Source organism: Ochotona curzoniae, unplaced genomic scaffold, assembly GCF_017591425.1.
Source record: "Ochotona curzoniae isolate NIBS_2020 unplaced genomic scaffold, NIBS_Ocur_1.0 contig_64, whole genome shotgun sequence".
Lineage (NCBI taxonomy): Eukaryota > Metazoa > Chordata > Mammalia > Lagomorpha > Ochotonidae > Ochotona > Ochotona curzoniae.
Window position 1 is genome coordinate 47,889,578 of NW_024466502.1, and position 24,729 is coordinate 47,914,306.

The following is a 24,729-nucleotide window of genomic DNA, read 5'->3' on the forward strand; positions in this document are numbered from 1 at the left end:
GTTTAGTATAATATTCCGGGTATTTTTTCCCCAAAGATTTCATCATTTGGATGTGGCTCCTCAGAATGTCAAAGACATCTAGATAATGCACCAATTGTGCAAGGAAGTGGTAATAGCCCGTTTGTGGAAGATGGGAAGCAGTGAGGGTTTGGTCTACATACTGCGTGATGCTAAGTGAGAGTTGGCCTGACTCATCATGCAAAGTGCTGAGCAGCTGAATGTGTGAAAATGTTTCATCCGTATTAACTACTAGTTTTGATGCAATTAAGTAAATAACAATAAATTCACTTAAGGGTGTGTTGTACAGATAAACCTTGGCATTATGCAAAGATTAGCTCCAGGTTGGGCACACCTGAATGTTCTCGACAGGTAAGCTGGAATGGAGCAAGAGAAACTTGTTCACCCACAGGGAAAGTTCATGTTCTGAAGAATTTCCTTTCAGTGTCTCCTGGGAAGTCTGAGTTCCCAGAATGGCTTTGTCATTTCATGATTTTATGAATCGCATTGAACAGCATCATCATGTCTGAAGTTCTGCTTTCAGGTGTTTTGGAGATCAAGAAGAAAATCACAATTTGGATGTGAGAAGAAGGACATGAGGAGACTAAAGACCTGGGATTTTGCTGATCAGAATGAAACCAATGTTGCAAGATTTTTCCAATCTGCTGTTGGTGGTGCTCTGTGACTACGGTGAGTATCCTGAGTGTAGGTTGGCAGTGGGTTTTGGCAGTGAAACCTACAAGGGAAGTTTCCATGCACTGAACTCCAGGACCCTACAGGCAGCTTCAGGGCAGGGTCTGCGGTGCGGGGCATTGACACTGTGGTCTTTGTAAGCCTAATGTGCTTCCCCAGTTTTGTATGTTTCATTCAAATTTCAATTTATTTTTTCTTTTCAAAGATTGACTTATTTTTACTGGGAAGACAGATTTATAAAGAGGAGAGACAGAGAGAAAGATCTGTCTGCTGGTTCACTCCCCAAGTGGCTACAACAGCTGGACCTAAGCTGATCCAAAGCCAGGAGCCAGGGGCTTCTTCTGGGTCTTGCATGTGGGTGCAGGGTCCCAAGACTTTGATCCATCCTTTCCTGCTTTCGCAGGCCACAGGCAGGGAGCTGGATGGGAAGTGGAGCAATTATGACATGAACCAGTGCCAATATGGGATCCTGGTACTTGAAGGGAGAGGATTAGCCAATTGAGTCATTGCAGTGGGTCCTAAATATTTTTTTTACTCTTAAAAATTAAAAGCAAACCTTACTCTGATTTTAGCAAAGTGCAGAGAAGCATGTTATCCAGAGTTATCTTTTATTGATTTCCCAATAATTCTGTATTAAACACTCACACACACAATGATATTTTTAAAAATATTTATTTTATATTTTTATTGGAAAGGCAGATATACAGAGAGAAACATCTTTCCTCCCCTGGTTAACTCCCCAAGAGGATGCAGTGGCTGGAGCTGAGCTGACCCGAAGCCAGAAGCTTCTTCCAGGTCTCCCATGCAGGTGCAAGGTCCTGAGGCTTTGGGCTGTCCTCTATTGCCTTCCCAGAGCACAAGCAGGGAGCTGGATGGGAAGTGGAGCAGCCAGAATACACACTAAGACCTATATGGGATCCTAGCAGTTGAAGGCAAGGATTTAGCCACTAGGCTATCACCCGGGGTCCCATAATGACATTTTAAATGATGGAGTTCTATATATGATTTTGCTTGATCAGAAAGTTTTGCTGCTAGGATATCTTTTAAACCAGTCTGCCTGTAATACCTACTGGTTGTGTGTTTTCAGACTACTCTCTTAATCCTTATGCTAAAATAACATGCAAAATGAACCATCTTTTACAATTTGCATATCTTTTGTAGTTATTTAAGCAGTTAATGATATGGTAGTAGAAATTTTTTTCAAAACTGATGGACTGTTATAACGCAATACATAAACTACTGATGAATACCAGTGGAAGAGCCAGCTAAATGAAGCAGCATCTTCCATACCTTTTACCCAGTAACTTTCTCTCTATGCTCTCCTCTCAGATAAATAAAATTTTAAAAGAAAGGGGATAGCAGACATATAAAGGGAAAGAAAATTTTATGCAAGTCATCAGGTTCGTGGGGCCAAATGGTAGTTCTCTGTGTGAGGACGTGATCTCGTCTGTGGCGATAAGGGCTCTAGGTTAAAGTGACAACATCGACCTTCAGCACGCACCTCCTGTCTGCTGCTAGAGCCCATTTTTCACCACATCTTTGTTCTCTATTTCCAACTAGAAATGGGGTGCTTATGGATTGACTCTCCACCAAATCTGAATCTCATCTGCCTCAGTGACAGTCCCTGTCATTCATACTAGATCTTTGGATAATTAAGTGGTTTATCTTAAGATGTGCCACGTGGTCACTCTGCCCTCCTTCAGAATTGAACAGCTGTGACTTTGTACTCAGTTATAACTGCTTCCATGGGCTGTGGTGACCACTGGAGTCTCTTTAGCCATGAACAGTATCAGGTCAGCCCTGAGCCAGCCCACAGACTCCCCCAGCATTGGGACCTTCCCCAACCTCGAGTTGTCTTCATCCAAAAGGGAATTATCTCGAGATTTGCATTCGTCCTAGGTGGGGAGAAAAACAGCCTCTTGCTATTATGGATTCCAAGCAAATGGTGATTGGGCATTTGGGTTTATCTAAATTTTATGTTTTGTTTCACCTCGCCTTCATATGAAATAGGTAAACTGCTTTACTGATTGAGAACATACATGTGCCAATATATGCATGTGTTGAGTCTAATAATCATTGATTTAGCATAAGCAAGCATGACTGCCAGAACCTTTGAACATATGTGATGTGTGTGTCATCTTTGCGTGTGGTATATCTAACAAGAACGGTAGATACTTGACATTATTCTTCAAGCCAAAAGGATGCTACAGTTCTTTAAATCTAGAATAGTTCTTACCCTAGCTGTGGGCCAGCTGACTGTTGCCTTGCCAAATTCTGCTTCCTTTGATATGTGTCTGGACAGGGTTCAAAATAGAAACAAGGGTTCTTGTGTGTCTGGATCTGCACTATTCACTTCAGCTGCTGTGCAGGCTCTCGCTTGAAAAGATGTGATTGATCCCAGCTGAATGATACTTGGGAGGCTAGCAGTCATCTGTTGTGTCTAGGACAGTGCTGGTTGCTGTAATGCCCTTAAAATAAACCAAGCCCAAAGTGTCCACTGTGGACCCTGGGTGAGCCTCTCAAAGCAGAGTATCAACATTTCTTATCCATCTAAAAATGTCTGCCTCACATAAACTGAGGATATTGGCTCCATTATTGCTCAAAACTCCTAAAAGCTTATCCCAAATATTAAAGAAAAAACTTTGAGACAATTTAGAGTTTTGGATTTTAAATAACCTAGACCAATTTGTGTTATTCAAAACGAGATTTCTCAGCCTTTACTCCATGTATCCATTTCCTCTAAATACCTAAACACCAAAGTATGATTAAAATAAGAAATGGAAAGTATTGCATTTTTTCTTAAAGATTTATTAATTTATTTGAAAATCATATTTACAAAGAAAGGGAGATAGTTCACTCACTAGAAGGCTGTATCAGTCAGAGCTGGGCCAAGCCATCCCGTCGTGCAGGTCTCCCATGTTGGTGTCAGGGGCACAAACACTTGGGCCATCTCCTTTTCCCAGGCTGTTAGCAGAGCAACCAGGACATGAACTGGTGCCCATATGGGATGCTGGTGCCAAATAACACAACTTTACCTGCTATGCCACAAGGCCAGACCAGGTCTTAAATTTTTAACTCTGAAAATTATCAATTGCTCCATCTTTGTAGATTTTCATTACAGATGGATTACACTGTTGAACACTGTGACTTCACAGCAGTGCTTATCACTTGAATATTTCAGCCAGAAGCAAGAGTGATTGTGAGAAAACAAAGAAAAGAGTAATGTCCAGTTCCCAGGACCTGTATATCATTTTATGTCATTCTTATCCCAATTCCAACTTCTCACATGTCTGAAATGGGGTCGGCATTGCGGCATAGCACGTAAGGCTGCCACCTGCAATGCTGGCACCCCATGTGGTGTCTGTTGGTGTCGCAGCTGCTCTGCTTCTGATGCATCTCCCTGCTAACGGCTTGGGAAAAGCAGAGAAAGATGGCCTAAGAGTACGGATACCTGCTATCCATGGGAAAAACCAGGATAAGCTTCAGCCTTCCCTACTGCTGGCCTTTGTGCCCATCTGGGGAGTGACTTGGCAGATAAAAATATCTCTCTCCCTCTCCTTCTGTAACTTTCAAATAAGTAAGTAGATCTTTAAAAAAATCGATGTCATGGGTAGTGCTCTTCCAGTGCAACTTTCAAAGCCAACCCTGACTATCTCATTTCAGTTCTTGGTGAAGCTGAATATCTCTTCTTGAGAGAACCAGGCCATGTAGCCCTGAGCAACAGCACGGTGTCTGTGGATTTCCGGTACTTTGATGAGGGTAATGGCACCCTAAGGAATGTGTCTGTCCTGCTTTGGGAAGCCAGCACCAATCAGACTGTTACTACCAAGTCCCTCCTGACCAACCAGTCCCAGGGAACGCTGGAGTTTGAATGCTTCTGCTTCAAGGAGGCTGGTGACTACTGGTTCCTGACAATGGCTCCAGAAGTGACAGACAACAGCACTCCCTTCCCGTGGTGGGAGAGAGGTGCCTTGCTGAAGGTGGAGTGGCCCATCTTTCACATTGACTTAAACAGGACATCCTGGGCAGCAGAAGGCACCTTCCAGGTGGGCTTCTCTACCAGTCAGCCCCTGTGCCCCTTTCCTGTGGACCAGCCCAATGTCTTGGTGGATGTAACCTTCGCCAATAGCCTTCCTGAGACAAGAACGGGTCCCGGACAGCCACTGGAGATAAAAACCAGCAAAAGGACGGGACTCGCACAGGGCCAGTGGGTTGAGTTTGGCTGTGCACCAGTGGGGCCAGAAGCATATGTTACCGTGGTGCTGAAACTGCTTGGCAGGGACTCGGTCATGGCCACCACAGGGCCCATTGACCTGGCCCAGAAGTTTGGATACAACCTAGTCATGGCGCCAGAACTCACATGCGAGTCTGTGGTGGAGGTCATGGTGCTGCCGCCACCGTGCATCTTTGTCCAAGGAGTGATGGCTGTGTTCAAGGAGGCCCCCAGGCGCCCAGGGGAGGGGACCGTCCAGCTGGCTCAGAACAGCCTGCCACTGGGAGAGAGGAGAACCGCGTTCAATTGCACGTTGTTTGATGTGGGGAAAAACAAATACTGCTTTGAGTTTGGCGCATCAAGAAAAAGCCAGCTTTCTGCAAAGGAAAAGGAGTGCATGCTCATTCAGAGAAATATAGGTGAGTACTGAGATTTTTCAGCATTTAAAAATCAAGTGGATGTCCTCATGTCACCAGTTGTTTTAGAACTTAGGTGAACTCTGCTGTCCTTTTGATAGTCATTGCCCATGATGTACTAATTTAGCATTATTGTCTCTGTCTGAAAAAAGTAAACATATTGTGAAAGAGATCCACTTACTGAATTTCTTCAAGCCTCAGTTTCCCCATCAGTAAAATAGGAATAATGAAAGGAACTCCCTCAGAGAGCTGTGGAGATGGACTAGAAGAAAATGTCACCTTATTCGCATGGTGTCCTGGTACCCAGGAAGTAGCAGCTGTTAGTGTAGGATAAACATCCCAGTAGGACATCATAAGGTAGTGACTTGGGAAGTCAAAGCTAAATCCTGACTTGTGCTTAGTAACTTCTACCTGCTCTTAGCTGAGCATGATGATTTTTCTCTTAAGTTGTTCATGACAGGAATGAAGCTGTGCTCGTGAGATGTCATAGCAGGCTTTCTGATGTTTTGCGATTCTGCATTTGTGTCCTGCCTTGTTGGATCTGATGATTCTGCAGCTCCTCGCATTTCCCTTTGCCGCAGTGTGGGCTACCTTTAGCAAGCATTCTAACTTGACCAAGATGGTCTGTACCACCTGCCGGTCTGATCTTCACAAAGTCCACAGCCTCTTGGCAGCCCCAACCTGTCACTGTTGTCTGTAATCGCCAGAATTCCTTGTTGCAAATGTACCCACTTCCTTTCCCTAGAGGGCCTTTTGTTTCAGCTTCTCCCTTCTGCCCTCCAGTGTTCACTGCCCTGCCTACACTCACTGCTCTCTCCAGCCTAGATTCCATGACCTGTCCCTTGTAACCAGCCTCCTACTCACATCCTAAACTCCTTTGCCATCTTGTCCGTTCAGTGCACTTGCCAGGCCACACCGCTGCTCCTCATGGATCCAGTCATCTGCCAGCCACCCACTTCACCCCTGCTGCTGAGTCTGCACGGCGAGGTCACACCCAGGCACACTCACTTGCACCACTGAGAACAGATCATGTTTTGGTTCTCAGCTGGGCCTGCATGCTTCCCAGTGTGCAGGTTCATGCTCCTCTTAACCGCAGTTCTTGCCCCTCTCTCATCCATCTGCTGCTATCTACTTAGTCTCAAAGTTGCTCTTGCCACCCACCCAGTGGAGCAGCTGGAAGCCATTTGGGAGGAGAGTCTCGCCCACCAGATCACTGAGCTTCCGGGCATTAGAGCCATGCTATCCCACTCCTTTCCTGTGTCCAGGAGAGCTGTGCCATTCCTCTGATATGTGATAACCTGTTCCCTGCACTGTGACACTTGGCCCCTCTGCTCAGTTCAGGAAGCTGTTCATCAGTATCCGCCCTCTCAGCTTTTGGTCTGACCCCTGCTTCCAGCACATTCTCATCAGCTTTGAAATGTGCTTAATTCTATGTAAAAGCAAAAGAAAAAACCACACCCAAACATAGTTTCTCTGAGATTTCCCTGTACTTGTTCTCTTTTTCCTTTTTTAGCACAGTGGCTTGAAGTCCTTGCTTATGCTTTGGGTGGGGTTCATTTCCTTGCATCACAGTCACCTCAGCCTACCGCAAGCTGGCTCCCACCCAGCTTACAAATACTCTCACTAGAGCAGCTAGTGAATGAGTCTCAGCTTCCCCCAAATCCAGGGCCCCTTCTCAGGTTGTGGCGTCGCTGACCTTGGCTCTGGGTTTACCTCCCAACTCCCTTGGCTGCCCCTTCACTGTCTACTATGCTTCTTGCCTCCACACATCTCTGAAGTGTTGGTTGTCTGTAATTCGAGCTCTTTGCATACCCCGACTCATGCTGATGACTGTCTTGATGCAGACTCCAGAAAGGCATCTCTGCCCCAGTCTTCCCCTGCATCCAAGCCCTATTCAATAGCTGGCATCTCTCCTGTGTCTCCCAAGCACCTCCGAAGCAACAGGTCCAGAATAGAACTCATAATCTCTACCCCTAAGCTTCCTTGGTATAGGACTTCACCACCAAAATCAACATTCAAACCAGAATCCCAGGAGTCTCTTCCTTCCGACCTCTTCCATGCTGGAGTCTCTCTGTTCCTCCCTGGTTCCACTGACAACACTTGATTTGTGTCCTCCATCATCCCTTACCAGAGCTCTATGGTCACACTGTGGGATGGTTTTTCCTTGTCCCTTGGGTGCACAATCAGAGGGAATGTTGAAAATGCAGGCTGGCTGAGGCTACTCCCCTGCTTAACAGCTTTCTGCCACTTCTCTGGGTGTGAGGGTGTGAAGTTGTGGGCCCTTCATGGTCAGCCTGGGCTGCCTCTCTACTATCTTCAGCTCTGCTCTAGGGCCCAGGACACCCACCTCCTGCCTTGCCCCCAGTAATGTTAATGTGACCACCATGTCTTCTTTTGAGTTGCTCTCCCTTAACTCTCTGGTTAACTTTCTGTGCTGTAAGCCAGTGCAGCATCTTGAATTCCTTTTCATGGTATTTTCTCACTTCTGTTGTTGTTTGTTTAATGAATGTCTCCCCACTCCCTTCCACCTATGCAAATTGAGAAAGCTTATTTGGCAGCAAAACCCTGTTCATGTTGCCTCAGAGCTTTATATAGGCTTTGTTTGGTCTACCTACTATGGCTGTTAAATCAGTGGGTGCTCACTACTTGTTTATGAAAGTTAGAAACTCACGTCTTGCTAATCTCAAGCATTTATTAGTAGGAGAACAATTAGATGGAACTAATTTACTTATCCAAGATTGAAGGAGGCCTTTGGTATAGCAGTAACACGATACTTCGGATGTTCGTACCTCATATCTGAGTGCTTGGGTTTCAGGACCAGCCCAGTTACTGATTCTATCTTCCTGCTAATGTCACCCTGGGAGGCAGGAAGTGGTGGCACGAGTCACTGGCTTCCTGCCACCCACAAGGGAGACCCAGATTGAATTCCTGGCTCCTGGCTTAAAGCATGGCTCAGTCCAGGATGTTGCAGTCATTTGCAGAGTGGATCAGTTTTGGGGGAAATTTTCTTTCTCTCAAACAATAACAACAACAAAAAGGATTTAAATATCATCCAGTATATTCTTGACTTTTCAAAAGAAGGCACTTGTTCAGGGAGAAACCATCTGACCAGATTTATTGGAAATGACCCAAAGGAAGCCCAGAATGCCAGGCCGTTCAGTGTAAAGATGTTTGAAGGCCAGGGAGCCACCTTCTTGGTTCCCCAAGCTGGCCCTTCTTTCCATCCGGTGTCTATAAATCCAGGGGTTTTCCCTTAGCAGCTCCTGTGGCAGCGGCAGGAGCTGTGGAAAGGAGCAGAAGGGGAGTGGTCCTCTGCATGTTCACACTGTGGAATGGCTGAGGGCTTCCCATATGGCTTCCTCATGCACGCAGCCACACAGCAGGGCAAGGAGCAAGAACCAGAGAAATTGCACTTGCCTGGAGACCACAGAGCCTCCATGTGGCAGGGAGACAGCGGCTCCAACTCTGCCTTCCTTTGCTTTGTTAGACTCAGTTTAATATCCCTAATCCAGAAATCCAGAATGCTCCAAAACTGGCACATGCTAGTGTGACATCACCATTGGAGAATTCCACGCCTGACCTTGTGTGACTGAATGTAAACACACTAAAACTATTGCATAGAACCAGAAAGTATGCATGTGTGTTGTAATTGCAACTCACATGCGTTTTGTGTTGAAACTTGGGTCCCTTCCACAAGATGTCTCCTCCGGTATCCACAAATATTTTAAAAATTGGAAATGCTAAGCACTTCTTTGGTCCCAAGCATTCCAGATAAGACAGACTAAGCCTGTATTTAAATTTATCACTGAATTGAGTTCTTTACTGTGTACATGGATAGCTCTGACCAGTAAAAATGGTCTCTTTTTGCAAATTGATGTCATTCAGAAACCTCGCACGGCTAGCATGAGCCAGGGGATCTCTGATTAGTTTCTTTAAAAAATGGAATGAGTGTATTTTATATATTTGTGCTTTTCTTCAAACTTGTCTCAGGATCTTAGGATATTACATGAAGAGTAACTTGGAGCACGTGCATAATGATCTGGATGCTTATCCCACCTAGTGGGGTAAATACTTACACAGTGATCGTTTTGCACCAGGCACTGTCCTGCGTGGTTTATCAGTGTTCAGTCCCTTAGCTCTAATGATAGTAGGTTGTCAGTTTTATGGTGAAGAAATAGAGGGACGAAAAGATGAGTAACTTATCCAGTATCAGTGATGTTGAAGTGTAGATCCAGAACACAAGTAGACTAACTTGACCTTTGCTTTTACCGCAGTTCTAGAACACAGTTCACTGGTAACCCATGTAATTAACAATATAATGCTTTTGAAAAAATATATATGAGGCATTTGCAAAAAAAAAATATATATATATATATATATACAATCATGTATTTGAAAATCAGAATTAGAGAGAAGGGGGGTGAAAGAGGCAAAAAAGAGATAGATGAGTTGTCTTTCTGCTAGTTCTCTTCCAAGATAGCTACAACGGCTGGGGCCTGGCCAGGCTGAATCCAGGAACTTCCTGCAGGTCTGTCATGTGGGTGGCAGTGGAGCCAAATCTGCTGCTTTTCCTGGGCTATTAGCAGGAAGCTGGATTGGAAATGGAGCAGCCGAGACATGAACAGGTGCCTGTAAGGGGTGTTGGCATTTCAAGTGGTGGCTCAATGTGCTGCATTATGGTACTGGCCTCTAATGATTTTAAATTCCATAAAAAAGATTCTGTTATTTTCCTTCTTGACGTATTCGTTCACTTTGTGCTTCTGTAACCACCTGAGAGTCCACTACTCCAGGCATGAACACAATTTATTCAGTGATGAGCTTTGCTTTGTGCAAAGAATATCTGAACTGCTTATCCCAGATCTCCGTACTATTACAGTCTGGGCATGGTGGATTTTCTTCTGTGTTCATGAACGTATCTTGGTCTTCAGGAGATGTCTAATGAAGTCTTGGGGCAGAAACAAATCTCCCTTTCCACATTCCAGGTGAAGCTTGCTCTCTCAGCATTAATGAGTTCTGTAGTGAGTGGCCTGAGAGACTTTTGACCTGGCCAGACAGGTTTGTTCCGTTGGTGTGGGTGCATGCATGGACTCCTGAACAGGACCAAACAAAAGACTCAACAAGTACTCACATTGGTCGTTTTGCCCCTCATCTCTTAACACATAGAATTGCTTAAGGAGTTCTCATGGGTGCCAAGTGTTTCAGAGTTACCAGCAGAGATCTTCAGGGGTCAGATCTCATCAGGGATCACCTAAGGACTTCTTTGTTCCCCATTAAATTTGATCATTGCTTCATTTGAGTGACTTCCTGTATGGTTAATTTGATTTAGAAACAATGAGAAAGAAAACATTAATTTAAATGCTCTTATTATTAATTATCCTGCAAGCTATGAGGTTTACTTTCAAGGCACAAACACACTTAGCATTTTAAAATGAAATTTTGGGGGATATTAGGATTCATATTTTTATCAAAAATTGAATTTGTTTTCTGGTCCCTGCTGATAGAATCTCTGTTTTTAGTTTGGCAGGTGGTTTCATGTATTTAAATAAATCATATTTATATTTATGTAAAACAAAAGAGTAGTTCAGAAAGAATAACAAAACAATTCTTTTACAGTCCTACCTTTTATAGTCTTAATTATGAGTATAAGAGAAGGTTGAATTGTACATTGACTTAATGTGTAATTCCCAGTAGATTTTCCAGAAATAAATCAGGATACTTTAACTCAAAGAGTTTTTAACATGAGAACCCCAGAGCTTTTCAAACGCTGAGGGCTGAATGTCTGCACAGTTTGGAAGCCATGAGGACAAAGCCAGCCCATTGTTCTGCCTCATGAGGAGCTGCAGTGTGATCCGGGAGGCACAGAACCAATATTGTGTTCAGTTGGACCTCCGGATGGAACATAGTTACCACACCTCAGTTGATGCTGCTCCAGGATCCTGGCTTGTAATGATCCTATGCTTGAGAAAATCCCTGGAGAATTTTAATTGCTATAAAGGACTCATATTCCATGACTCACTCCAAAGATTGCACCACTTGGCTCACTAGAGAATGCATCTCCTCTACCCACTTTCCCTGTTTGTAGAGCTCTGTTATTTCCTTAGCAGCATGAGAAGAGAGACTTTTCTGCAGAAGATATTTTGATACCTGTAATTGGCAGGTCCTGATGGGTCTTGAGGTTGAACAGGTGCTGATAAAAACTATAATTCTTTTTTAAATAGGGGACTGTTCAGTTCTATTTGGTGATAGTTGCATATCTGTTTGGAATAGACACGTGCATTTAACAATAGCATTAGCTGTTCTAGGAGGGATTTGCATGTATTTTGGAGTTCTGGTATCAGGTGTATCTACATTTAGAATTGTCGCTGTCCTCGCTGGATTGCTCCCCCTTGTCATGTTCATATATGTTCATATCCATATCTGTGCAGTCTCTAATGAAACCACCAGGAACTAATCATCAGGTTCCCAACCTTGTAACCTAATGCAATGTAAATTCTTTGAAAGGCCCCACTTTAAAAAAAAAGTTTTATTGGAAAGTCAGATATTCAGAGAAGAAGAGAGACCGACAGGATGATCCTCCATCTGATGATTCATTACCCAAGCAGTCACAACTGCCAGAGCTGAGCGAATCAGAAGCCAGGAACTCGGAGCTGCTTTCAGGTCTCCCACGTGGGTGCAGGGTTCCAAGGCTTTGGGCCTCCTCGACTGCTTCCCTAGGCCACAAGCAGGGAGCTGGATGGGAAGTGGTGCTGCTGGGATTAGAACCAGTGCCCATATGGGATCCTGGCAAGTGCAAGGTGAAGACCTTAGCCACTAGTCTGTTGCACCAGGCCCAAAAGGCTCCACTTTTAAACAGCATAATTAGGTTGTTTGCACCATCTTGGTATCATTAACATAAGGCTTTAGGAACTAAACTCCTGAATTCAGAGAAATGAATATTTAAATTACAAAAGTTTTTTTATACAGAAGCGATTAAAAAAAAAAAAAACAGAAACAAACAAACAAAACCAGAATGGACCCTGCATGGTAGCCTAGTGACTAAAGTCCTCACCTTGCACATGCTGGGATCCAATGTGGGCACTAGTTCATATACCAGGAGCCTTGCTTCCCTTCCAGCTCCCTGCTTAAGACTTGGGAAGGCAGTCAAGGACAGCTGAAAGCCTTGGGACCCTGAACCCATGTGGGAGACCTGGAAGAACCTCTTGGCTCCTGGCTTCGGATTGGCTCAGCTCCAGCCATTGTGACTGCTTGGGGAGTAAATCAACAGACGGAGGATCTTCTTCTCTGTCTCTCCTCCTCTCTGTATATCTGCCTTTCTAATAAAAATAAATAAGTAAATCTAAAAAAAAATTTAAAAAAACCCAGGATGCAGTTAAATCATGCTTTCTAGCTACTCTGACAATCTCTTTTAATTGGTATGTTTAGATTAATTATATTTAGTTGGATCAAGATTTATTTTTATGGATTTATATTTGTGCCATTCTATTCTTTGCTTGTTTTTCCATATTCTTTAGAGCTAGTGAATATCTTTAGGATTTATTTTGTCAATACTGCTAGTTTATTATAAAATACATCTTTAATGGTCTTCCTGGAATGTATAACATATGTGTTTTAGGGATTTTTTTCTGTCCTTTTCTTTTTTTCCTCCCAAGATCCCAAGTTATATACATGATGCTGTTTGGTGCTTTCAGCCGGTATACTACTTTACATAAGGAATTTTGAATAACATGCTCTTGTTTATTCCTCCTTTATATAATTATTATACATATGATTAAACAGATAATACATAGTGATAGTTCTGCTTTAGATTGTCAGTTATATTTTAGAGCACTTAAAACTAAAAAAACACTGAGACAGGGGTCCTAGTGATGCAAAACCAGTGAAGTGAATATGGTTTATAGTAATACATTTTACTGCATAAAGAGTTGGAGGAAAGGAGCTCACAGGATCCAGACATGGATGCAGGATTGGGAACTGGGCATGCTGGTGTGCTGAAACACTGCACTCTGCGCCATGCAAATGCACAACCTAATATGTTACCAGCATTTTAAAAAGTGACAATTACATTTACTTTTAGATGTACTGTTTGTAACACTCCTTATTTCTTTGATTAGATACAGTTTTGTGTCTGGCATCGTATGCCTTCTCAATGAGGGAATTCTTTAAACATTACATTCTTTGTTGTGAAGACTTTCATGGTAATTCTCACAGTTTTGGTTGGAAACGTATTTCTTCTTTACTCATTTTTGAAAGGTATTTTTTTTAATGTGGAATTCTGGGTTGGAAGATTTTCTGCAGCACTTGAGATATGCTTGCATAGGTTTTAAAAATTATTTTATTATTATTTTTGAAAGATTATTTATACTGGAAAGACAGATATACAGAGGGAATGAGAGACAGAAAGAAAGGTCTTTTGTCTGCTGGTTCACCCCCCAGGTGGCCGCAATGGCTAGAGTGAGCTGATCCAAAGCCAGTATCCAGGAAATTTTTCAGGGTCTCCCATGCAGGTGCAGGGTCCCAAGGCTTTGGATCATCCTCTACTACTTTCCCAGGCCACAAGCAGAGAACACGAAGGGAAGTGGGGCAGTTGGGATAAGTACCAATGCTGTTGTGGGATCCAGATGCATGCAAGTTAAGGACTCTTAGCCACTAAGCTGTTGCACTGGGTTTCTTATGTAGATTTTAGAAAAAGATTTGTTTATTTATTTGAATGTCTGAATGACAGAGAGAGGAAAATACCAGAAGAGGTCATTGATATTTTGGCTTACTCTCACAAAAGACAGCAGCAATACAATCTAGCCAGACAGAAGCTGGGGTCCAGAAACTGTCTGGAGCTCCCATATGGGTGGCACAGGCCCAAGTACATCTGCTGCCTTCCCAGGCACATTAGCAGGGAACTGGATGGGAGCAGAGCAGCTGGGACTCAAACCAGCATTTCAGTATGGGATGCTGGCATTGCAAGTGGTGGCTTAACAAGTTGCCTAACCCACTGTGCTACAATTGCAGCCTTTCCCATAGTCTCTAATGAGAAGTCAGTTGTCATTCTCACCTTTGTTCCCCGACATATGCTCCATTTCTACATCCATCCTCCTGGTACACCCTTCAAGATGTTCTGTTTGCCTTTTGTAAATGATGAGTCCACGTTGTTTGCTTTTTTTGTATTTATCCTTCTTGGAGTTTTCTGCGCATCTTGGATCTGTAGTTTGGTTTCTCTCATTAATTGTAGAGAGTTGCTGGGTATCTGATCAGATATTTTTTCTTTTTCTCTTTTTCTCCAGAGATTCCAGCTATAATATGAGATGCTATTTAATATTCTCCCACAGCTCTTGGGTCTTCTTTTTTTTTAAGATTTATTTTGTTTTTTTATTGCAAAGTTAGATATACAGAGAGTAGGATATACAGAGAGGAAGATCTTTTGTCTGTGATTCCCCCAAGCAGCCACAATGACTGGAACTGAGCCTATCTGAAGCCAGGAGCTTCTTCCGGGTCTCCCACGTGGTTGCAGGGTTCCAAGGCTTTGGGCCGTCCTCGACTGCTTCCCTAGGCCACAGGCAGGGAGCTGGATGGATGTGGGGCTGCTGGGATTAGAACTGATGCCCATATGGGATCCCGGTGCATGCAAGGCAAGGACTTTTAGCTGCTAGGCTACTGCACTGGGCCAGCGTCTTCTTTATCTTTGTGCCTGTGTCAAGTCTGTTAATGAGCCTGTAAAAGATATTCTTCAGGAATGCTATTATATTTTAAAAATTCTAACATTTCCATTCAGCTGTTTAGATTACAGCTCTCTGATGCAATCGCTTATCTCTTTATGCATCCTGTTGACCTTTTTCTACTAAAATCTTTAACATATTAACTATAATTCTTGAAATTGTCTAATAATTCTAATGTCTGGGACTGGTTATCTTGATTGCTTTATCTTTTGATGATGTGCTGTTTATTCTTTGTTTCTGCATGTGTCTCATAATTTTCAGTTGAGAGTTAGACATCCTGCTTAGAATTACAGACACAGAGGTCTTATGGTTTATACCTAGCAGTCTTATGGTTTATACCTAGCAGTGGGCATACTCTTGTTTTCTGTTGATCTTTTCTGTGAGTAATGGGATAGTATAATAAGGAACTGAGCCATATTTGGATTTTTCCCATTGCTATGGCTGCCCTCAGTGCATTGAAGATTTAAAAATCAGGTGTTGGGCCTGGTGGCGTGGCCCAGCAGCTAAAAGTCCTCGCCTTGAACGTGCCAGGATCCCTTATGGGCACCGGTTCTAACCCCGGCCACTCCACTTCTCATCTAGCTCCCTGCTTGTAACCTGGGAAAGCAGTTGAGGATGGCCCAAAGCCTTGGGCCCCTGTACCTGCCTGGGAGACCTGGAGGAAGTTCCTGGCTCCTGGCTTTGGATCGGTACAGCACCAGCCGTTGTGGTCACTTGGGGAGTGAATCATTGGGTGGAACATCTTTCTGTCTCTCCTCTTTCTGTATCTACCTTTCCAATAGAAATAAATAAATCTTTAAAAAAAAATAAAAATCAGGTGTTGCTTTGTGTTTAGGGAAGCCATTGGATGGATAGGTTTCTCTTTTCCCCTTGCTCTGTCCCCCCCTTTGCTTTGGACTTAAGCTTGCATGACAGAGTTTTCAGCCCATCTATGACTGCTCCCGTAACAGTAGTATGTTATTATTTATTATTTGTTATTTGCTAGTCTGGAGTAGAAGGCGAGCATTTTTTCTTCCTGGCTCAGCTTCAGTCTAGGTCCCTCAGTCTCAGAATGATTTTGCCTTTCCCTAAGGGTAGATGATCTCAACTAGTCTGGGCATAGGGAATTTTTGGTTCAAGGGTGACGAAGTTTTTCCTTTTTTCTACTCCCTGGCAATAACTGGTATCTGGATTTTCTGTTTTTTCCCTGGAGATTAAGGCTTTTGCCCGTAGAAGAGATGGGGAGGAGGGTTTGGCTGAGTCTGGTCCTTAGTGCTGTGCCTTCCCTGCTCAGGTTTCTGCCATGAGGAGACTTTGTCTGGTTTTGCACGTGCCCTTAGGCTGTCTTTTGAGCCTTTGAAGAGATCCCCAGAGGAGAATCTGCAGGTCTGTGCAAATTCCATGGATATGTGTTGCTCCTCTGGGTTCTACATCCCCATTTTAGTTTATGTGAGGATTTTAACAATCCATTACTGTTAGTTCTTTAAAACAGAGTTCTAGGGCCCGGCAGCGTGGCCTAGCAGCTAAAGTCCTTGCCTTGAACACCCCGGGATCCCATTTGGGCGCCGGTTCTAATCCCAGCAGCTCCACTTCCCATCCAGCTCCCTGCTTGTGGCCTGGAAAAGCAGTCAAACACAGACCAAAGCCTTGGGACTCTGTACCCGTGTGGGAGACCTGGAAGAAGCTCCTGGATCCTGGCTTTGGATCAGCATAGCATCGGCTGTTGCGCTCACTTGGGGAGTGAATCATCAGATGGAAGATCCTCCTCTCTGTATATCTGACTTTCCAATAAATAATTTTTTTTAAAGAGTTCTAGTTTTTACATTGTTACGCACAGCTAATTCCCGCAACCTGGTTCTTCATCCTGAGCTGAAAACACCAGATGCAATGGGGGCAGCAACAGGATGGAGGTGATGGGAGAACAGCAAGGAGGTGGGGAGAATGTCTAGGGATGATTGGTGAGTGGGCGGGGTTGGGAGATTGTGGGTGGGATTCTCAGGTGAAATGCCAGGTTACATCTGCTTGGTGGACGACTAGATTGGCACGAATTTCGTGAGCTGTGAGGAAGAAGCAATAGCGCCAGGCAGGGTGGGATATTTGAATAACTCCTTACAATTATAGCTGTAGGTAGATTCTTAGCAACGTGTTATGTGCTCCAGATGAACCGTGTCACATACCATCTTTCCTCAGAGAAGCCCGTCTTTATATTCCAAACTAGTCAGTTGCCCTCTTTCCTCATCTTGCTAACGGGTGCTAAGAAGGTTGAAATTTTGTAGATTTTGTAGCACTGCTTTAAGACTGAGAGTAATGCTCTTTCCAGCCATCTGCATCTGGGAGCTGCTGTTACTTTCTGACTATTCACAGCCTGAGCTTTGAGTTTTGCTGCTTCATTTGGGGGAAGTTAGATTTTCTCAAATGAAGTAGCACTAAAAACGTGACTTGTGTCCTTGCAGAGACTTGGGGACTGTGGCAGCCATGGAGCCAGTGTAGCACCACATGTGGGGATGGTGTCAGAGAGCGTCGTCGGGTGTGTCTCACCTCCTTCCCCTCCAGACCCGGCTGTCCTGGACCGTCCTTGGAGACTTCTCTGTGCTCCCTGGAGGAGTGTGCTGGTAGGTATCCTTGCTTCCTTCAGCAGTCTGCACTTCGAGGCCCCCAGCTGAAGGACCAATGAACCCATCACCAGTCTGAGTCCAGTGGGCTCATTCATGCCTTTTGATGATTGCTGGCTGCATTGCCCTTAAGCTTGTTAGAATTTCTAAGATGGGTGTAGCTGAGAGAGTATCTTGTCATTGAAAGGATTATATTTAAAACTGGAGAAGATGGGGAAGTGACAAGAAATAAATGCAAATTAAAGTTAGCCATAAACATTTTTTTTGAGATGCAAAAATGGAGTGAGATGATCCTGTCTTCCTAAGGTTTTCAGGTTGTTATTTCTCCTGCTAGTTTCCCTCACCAAAAGTTGGGGGGAAAAAAAGTTGTCCTTAATTTTTCTTCTAGCCGTCTCACTGAAGCCCAAGGGGACCACATTATTTGTCAAAGTGAGGACCAGACACGTTTTTTTACCCTTTGAGAGACCTTAATATTTTACCATTCCTGTCCAGCAGGAGGAGGTGGTGGGGACATTTCTTCATGCTATCTCCTGGGGACTGCCATTCCTGGGATTTGCTAAGCAGCTGCAAGGGGAGAAGCGAAAAGTGCTCCCTGGGTGTTGGATGTGAGTGGTCTATGGATGTGACACTCATGGGCTTTGTAAGGTTTGCTCCAGTTCATGGGGTTGAGTCGTGTTTATTTCCTGTAGGTTATGATAATGAGTAATCCTGGCTGTTCCCACGCAGCATCTCACCTCCCTGACTTTTCTCTGACCCTGGTTTGTAGATTGTCTTTCTTTCAGGTCCTGCCACTTTTGCTTTATAATTTCAGATGAGACAATCACCCTCAGTTTCCTGTTCCTTTGAGATCTCGGAGGCTTAGGTGTTCTTCTGAGTTTCGATCTCAGAGTACCTTTAAGCCTGAAGTGCAGGCCCCTGGCTGTCTGAGCCGGGGCCTTAGAGAACTCCTCTTCTGTTTTGTCTTCCCAGCTGGATCACTGGCCCGGCTCACTGCCTTCCATCCTCTTGCGGAGATGGTTCTCCCTTCCTTTCCTTCTTGGAGCTTCAGACCCAGGCTCTTCACCAAGCCCTCAGTCTGCCTGCTTGTTTTCTTTCCTAGGCCTGGGCCCTACTCTGAATCACTTTCTTTAGTTCTGTCCCATGCTGGTTTCTGAGTCTCTCTTATCTTCATGAATCCTCATCGCTCTTTACTGTTCCTTCCTTATCCATATAGGATGCTGCCCTCATCTGCTGCACGACATTGTTGTGTTATAGGTATATTACAATTTTCTCTTTAAAGATAACTTCTGGAGCAGAGGGAGGGTAAATAGGTCAGTTAATGTGGTTATCCCTGGAAGGGGACTAGATATGACTCTGTACTAAGCTACCCACCTTTTTTGGTTTTTAAGCTTAAATTTACCCAACAAGGGGAATTTTATTCCTGACTCATTTATTATCTTCCCAAAGACCAGCAGCAATGAAACAAAAGAAAGAGCAAGAACTCTGCAGGTGAAGCTTAGAACTGGTTCTCTGGAGTTCCTTTCTTTCCTGACAGCCTCCCTGTTGGAAATGTTTCCATGTCTTTTCAGTTCACCCACCTTCTCTTAAACCCGCAGTTGGGCTCCATGACCTCAGGCCTCATCACAATCTCTGCCATTTTAGCTTTCCTATGGAAAATTGGCATAGTCTGCTCGTTGTAGCTGCTCTGCTTCCCATTAGAACAACAACACACTCCTTCCCCGCCAGGAATATCAAGATTTGGCTCCTCTTGTAGCATGTTACTGCGTGAGGTTGCTGCTCACCACACTTTTTACAGATGGTTAGGCAGGTTTTAGGAGAGTTTACCATGTTTGCTGGAGTGTTATTGGCATGGAAAGATGAAAGTTATCTGCCTTAGAGATGAGGGGTAAGGGGATGCAGAAAGCCATCGACACACACAAAGTAAGATGGGGAGGAGAGCTGACAATAGGGTGAGATGCAGGGACTTGGGCACTTAGCAAAGGAGTTCATCTTCCCTCCCTCCTCTTCCCGCCTGAGCTCAGCAACGCTTGAGATCCCATGTCCTTTCTTCCTCTGTAGCGCTCCGGCCTTCCAGCTCATCTCCTCTTCAGCCCCAGGGTCCAGTGAAGTCTAACAACGTGGTGACCGTCACGGGCATCTCGCTATGCATGTTCATCATTGTGGCCACCGTGCTCATCACGCTGTGGAGGAGATTCGGCCGCCCGGCCAAGTGCAGCACCCCTGCCCGACACAACTCCCTCCGCTCTGCTGGCTTCCGGAAGAATTCGGACGAAGAGAACATCTGCGAGTTAAGCGAGACACGGGGCAGCTTCTCGGATGGGGGCGATGGGCACGCGGGGAGCCCTGGTGACATGGGTATCCCCCTGACCTACCGGCGCAGCGTGCCCGCATCTCCCGAGGATGACGCCTCTGGCAGCGAGAGCTTCCAATCCAACGCCCAGAAGATCATCCCGCCTCTGTTTAGTTACCGTCTGGCCCAGCAGCAGTTGAAGGAGATGAAGAAGAAAGGGCTGACAGAGACCACCAAAGTGTACCATGTATCTCAGAGTCCCTTGACGGACACGGCTGTTGAGGCTGCTGCTGGCACCCCCTTAGACTTAGAAAGCCCGGAAGAAGCTGCTGCCAACAAGTTCCGCATCAAATCCCCCTTTGCTGAGCAGCCTGCGGTCAGTACTGGGGAGAGACCTCCCTCCAGGCTGGATCGAGGCGTGTCCCAGACCGCTTGTGCCATAAGCCCCAGCCAGACCTTGATCCGCAAGTCCCAGATCAGGCATGTGGGTGTCAGAGGGCCACCCGCAGACAGGAGCCATCCCAGGAATTCTCACTTCCGAAGGACAGCTAGTTTTCACGAAGCCAAGCAGGCCCGGCCGTTCAGGGAGAGGAGCATGTCCACGCTCACCCCACGCCAGGTCCCCAGTGCCTACGGTTCTAGGATGCGGCCCTGGGACCAGGCAGAGGACAGATCCCGGCCTCAGAGTCGAGGGGCCCACCCACTTCCTGAGAAACAGGATGCTCTGCAAGGTGCAGGAGGCAGCAGTGGCCCCTTAAGTCCACTTCCTAAATGCTATGCCATGGGCCAGCCTTCAAGGAAACCAGAGCTGGGTGACCACCGCCAGACAGGGGTTGAGAGAACAGAGCCACACAGGGCCCGGAGAGGACCATCCCCCAGTCACAGGAGTCTCTCAAGGAAGCAGTCCTCCCCCACCCGCCCCAGAGATGGCTACCAGAGGGTCAGCCCACTGAGCCCTTCACAGTGCAGGAAGGACAAGTGTCAGAGCTTCCCAACTCAGCCTGAGTTTGCCTTCTATGACAACACATCCTTTGGCCTCACCGAGGCTGAGCAGAGGATGCTGGACCTCCCAGGTTACTTTGGATCCAACGAAGAGGATGAAACCACCAGCACGTTGAGTGTGGAGAAGCTGGTGATCTAGAGTAAGAAATAACCCAGGACCCTGCACAGCTGAAGGCCCACGGCTCAGTGTCCGCCACAAACACACACTGTCCTGTGGACAGCTTTGTGTACCTGTTGGGACAATCAGACGAAAGGTGGGGAGGAAGTAGCCTACGTGCAGGAGGGTGTGTGTGTGTCTGTGTGCGTGTGTGTGTGTGCATGCCCGTGTGTTTTAATTTGTGAGGAAGTGGTTATTTATCCTGAACTTTTCGCTTTGTTATCCTGTTTTTATTGACTTACTACTAATAACAATGATAATAAAAGTTAAACAAAAACAAATGGAGGGTGTGGTATGCAGGGTGGCTATGAGAGATGACCAAGATAGGACTTGGTGAGTGGGATATGCTTTGAAGATTGCATGAAGTTTCCAATTTGAAGCAGAAATCCGAGAGCATCAGCTAGTGTTAAGTTGGTATCACAATTATGAATTATAATTTATCGAGTTATACATATTTAGGACTTAACACTTATAGTTGCAGTATTGAACAGGTATTCTATTTGGCTGATAAATGAACAATATCCATTTGACTACTAAACTACCTAGAAATGATGATGCTGCAGAATATTCCAGAAAAGCTTTGAGCTTTTTCAGCCCAGAGTTGGCTCTGATCGCATCAATGCTTTTAGTGAAACACAAAGTCTAGGTGACTTTAATTGTGTGAGTTAATTTGGCTTTGGATAAATAGCATAAAAAAGCTGGTTTTTCTGGTAATGAATCAAATGAAGGCCTTAGCCATCGTGGTAGTGAAAATGTTTTGTGAAAGGATCCAGTTGGGACATGGGAGGTGGGTGCTGACTGGGACACAGCCCAGCCCCAGGAAGCCACTGTGGGTCCCTGGACCAGCAGCGTGGTGATTGCTGTCCCAACATTCATGCCTGTGTGTTTGCAAACAGGCCTTCATCGCATTATTTACACAATGTGGGAATTTCTCTTTGATACATGATTTAATTAGAACAAAGAGATGAAGAGGGGAGAAGAGGAGAAGAAAGGTCTTCCTAGAAACATAGGATCCCATCTGTTTGCTGACTCCGCCTTCCCTGTTCTGCAGGAAGGGCTTAGGGGCTCAAAGGACCCCAGCAGACGCTGGCGTGGGACGTGGGCTGGTGCACCCTGCTGTAGCCTGTGTGAGGCTCTCAAAAGCAGCAACTCCAGGAGAAAGCTGGCTCCTCTTGCAGCAAGAAATCAAAAAGAAAAAAAAGACAAAAAGAAAGGTCTCTTGGCTTTTCCCAAAGGAAGCTTCCCACTGATGGATGATCTGTGAGGCCTGGTCTTGTGTGATGCTTTGCCTAGAGACTGGGCTCTTTCCCCAGAAGTCTAACATCATGGCCCATGTGGGCACTATACATTCTTGCGTACCTCCTTCGGGTCCTTCCCTTGATGAATCACCTCCATGGCTTTGGATACATGCATTTCCCCTTCGTTCTCATGATGACCTCACTATCTACCACTCTAGCCCTGTCTTTTGCATTGTATTTTTTCTTCTTTGAGAATTTTTTAGGATATCAGACATGGTGAGGTTTCAGAGACTGTTGGAGATAGCAGAATTAAATATGTAGGGGTGGGGTGGAACTCACAAATACAAAAGTCATACTTGTAGAAGTTTCTTGTGGGGTGGTGCTATGGCATAGTAGAAAAGCATATGCCTATGGCACCAGCATCCCATGTGGCATCTCATGTCCTGGCTGCTCCATTCTGATCCAGCTCCCTGCTCACAGCCTGGAAAAACAACATAGGGTGACTCAAGTCACTAGGTCCCTGTACCTATATGGGAGTCCCAGAAAAAATTTCCTGGATCCTGGCTTCAGATTGGTTCAGCTCCAGCCATTCAGCTATTTGGGGAGTGAATCAGAAAGTGGATGATCTCTCTCTCCTTTCTGTACCTCTGCCTTTCAAATAAAACAAATCCTTAAAAAAAAACCTTTCTTGCATTGCCATTTCATTTCTACCATTTCATGTGAAAGCTATGACACCAATGAGAGGCTGTAAGAATAGCCCTATCTCTCAGGAACAGGAGGGGTAGGTTACTCAGTGCTGACAACTGGTATTTGCTGATGCGAAGAAGAGGAAACGAAGCTTTTTAATCTCATGCTCATTGTTTATCATATGAAAAAGCTTTGTTCTCTCTCCAAGTTCACAGGCTTTTGTGCCAGCGTTTGAGTATGTGCTCACTCATTCCAGGTTTCAATGTTAGACTGAGACCAACGCAGCTATGGAAAGGTGGGATTTAGAGGGAAATGTAGAGGGATGTAGAGAGATTTTCTATATAGTTATGTTCCCTAGTATATTATGCATTTCAGTGGATATCAAAGGAACTAAGAGCACCACTGAACTCAGTCACCATCTGCCTAGAGCCCCAGTTTTCCAGGGCTCTAACCCAGGGTTAATCTTTACATGTTAAAGTTAGGCTAATTTAGCCCATATCCTTAGAAAACGGAAATATGTCAGCATTGTCTTTGGAAAATAAGCAGTAGACACAATTGTATATTCCTTTTTCTAAAAAAATTATTATTATTGGAAAGGAATGCAAATTTTGCAAAGACAAGAAGAGACAGAGAAGATATTCCATCTGCCACTTCAATCCTCAAATGGCCTCAATGGCTGAAACTGGGCTGATCCAAAGCCAGGAGCCAGAAGCCTCCTCTGGGTCTCCCTTATAGATGCAAGGTCACAATGCATTGGGCCATCCTCCACTGCTTTTCCAGGCCACAAGCAGGGAGCTGAATGGGAAGTGGAGTAACTGGGTCACAAACCGGAGCTCATATGGAATGCTGTTATTTGGAGATGAAGGATTAGCTAATTGAGCCAATGTGACAACCCCAACAATTGTATTTTTCAACATATGTCCCTAGGTTCTAGCCCCAGCACTGACAAAGGCTAGGAACTCAATAACAATTTGTGGAATAAATGACCATCTGTTATATTAGAATAATTCTACCTAACACTTTAGCTGTTAAAACATGATGATGAGGGTCTGGCACAATGGCTTAATGGCTAAATCCTCACCTTGTAAGTGCTGGGATTCTACGATTGCCAGTTTGGTCCTGGCTGCTCCACTTCCCATCCAGCTTCCTACTTATGGCCTAGGAAAGCAGTAGAGTATGGCCTAAAATCTTGGAACCTTACACCCACATGGAAGACTCAGAAGCTCCTGGCTCCTGGATTCAGATCAGCCCAGCTCCAGCTGTTGTGACCATTTGGAGAGTGAACCAGTGGATGAAGATCTTGGTCTCTCCTTTTCTTCATAAATTTAATCTATCCTTCCAATTAAAATAAATCCTAAAGAAATGATGAGGATGTGTTCCTAGGAGATTTTAATTTCTACCTTTTCAGGACTCGCATAGCAGGTAAAGCTGCTGCCTGCATCCCATATGGTTACTGGTTCAAGTCCTGGTTGCTCCACTTCTAATCCACCTTGCTGCTAATTTTTTAGGGGCTATTACCCGGGAGAAGGGTGAAAATGTCTTGAGGTTATGTAATCTGATACACAATGGTCACTTAATTACTGCACATATATATCACCTCCCAGTAGACAAGGTGCTTTATCCTCCTGACAGTCTCCATCACATCCCCTACCCTCCTGAGTCTGTCCTTCCTCTTTGAGGTTAAAGTGCTCCCTAAGTGGATTTGTTAGAGCTGGAATGCTTGGGGCGCCGCGCCCTA

The 24,729-nt window shown here is 44.9% G+C and overlaps 1 protein-coding gene across 2 annotated transcripts; it reads left to right on the forward strand.

Moving 5' to 3' along the window:
• Positions 1-273: 273 nt before the first annotated feature.
• LOC121163729 (thrombospondin type-1 domain-containing protein 1-like) lies at positions 274-22,349 on the forward strand. Of its 2 annotated transcripts, XM_040991471.1 has the most exons (4): positions 274-687; positions 4,354-5,322; positions 17,459-17,617; positions 19,676-22,349. In XM_040991471.1, the coding sequence occupies exons 1-4, from the start codon at positions 630-632 to the stop codon at positions 21,046-21,048; spliced, it is 2,559 nt and encodes an 852-aa protein (XP_040847405.1). In that variant the 5' UTR covers positions 274-629; the 3' UTR covers positions 21,049-22,349. The 2 variants fall into 2 exon arrangements, with proteins under 2 accessions (XP_040847405.1, XP_040847406.1); XM_040991472.1 differs by lacking the exon at positions 17,459-17,617.
• The last annotated feature ends 2,380 nt before the right edge of the window (positions 22,350-24,729 follow it).

What these genes read in the sequence shown, in the direction of transcription:
- LOC121163729 (XM_040991471.1), top strand. Translation starts at nt 630, where the DNA reads ATGAAACCAATGTTGCAAGATTTTTCCAATCTGCTGTTGGTGGTGCTC. An exon ending in GGTGGTGCTCTGTGACTACG is followed by an intron (nt 688 to 4,353) that starts GTGAGTATCCTG and finishes ATCTCATTTCAG; the next exon opens with TTCTTGGTGAAGCTGAATAT. An exon ending in GCTCATTCAGAGAAATATAG is followed by an intron (nt 5,323 to 17,458) that starts GTGAGTACTGAG and finishes GTGTCCTTGCAG; the next exon opens with AGACTTGGGGACTGTGGCAG.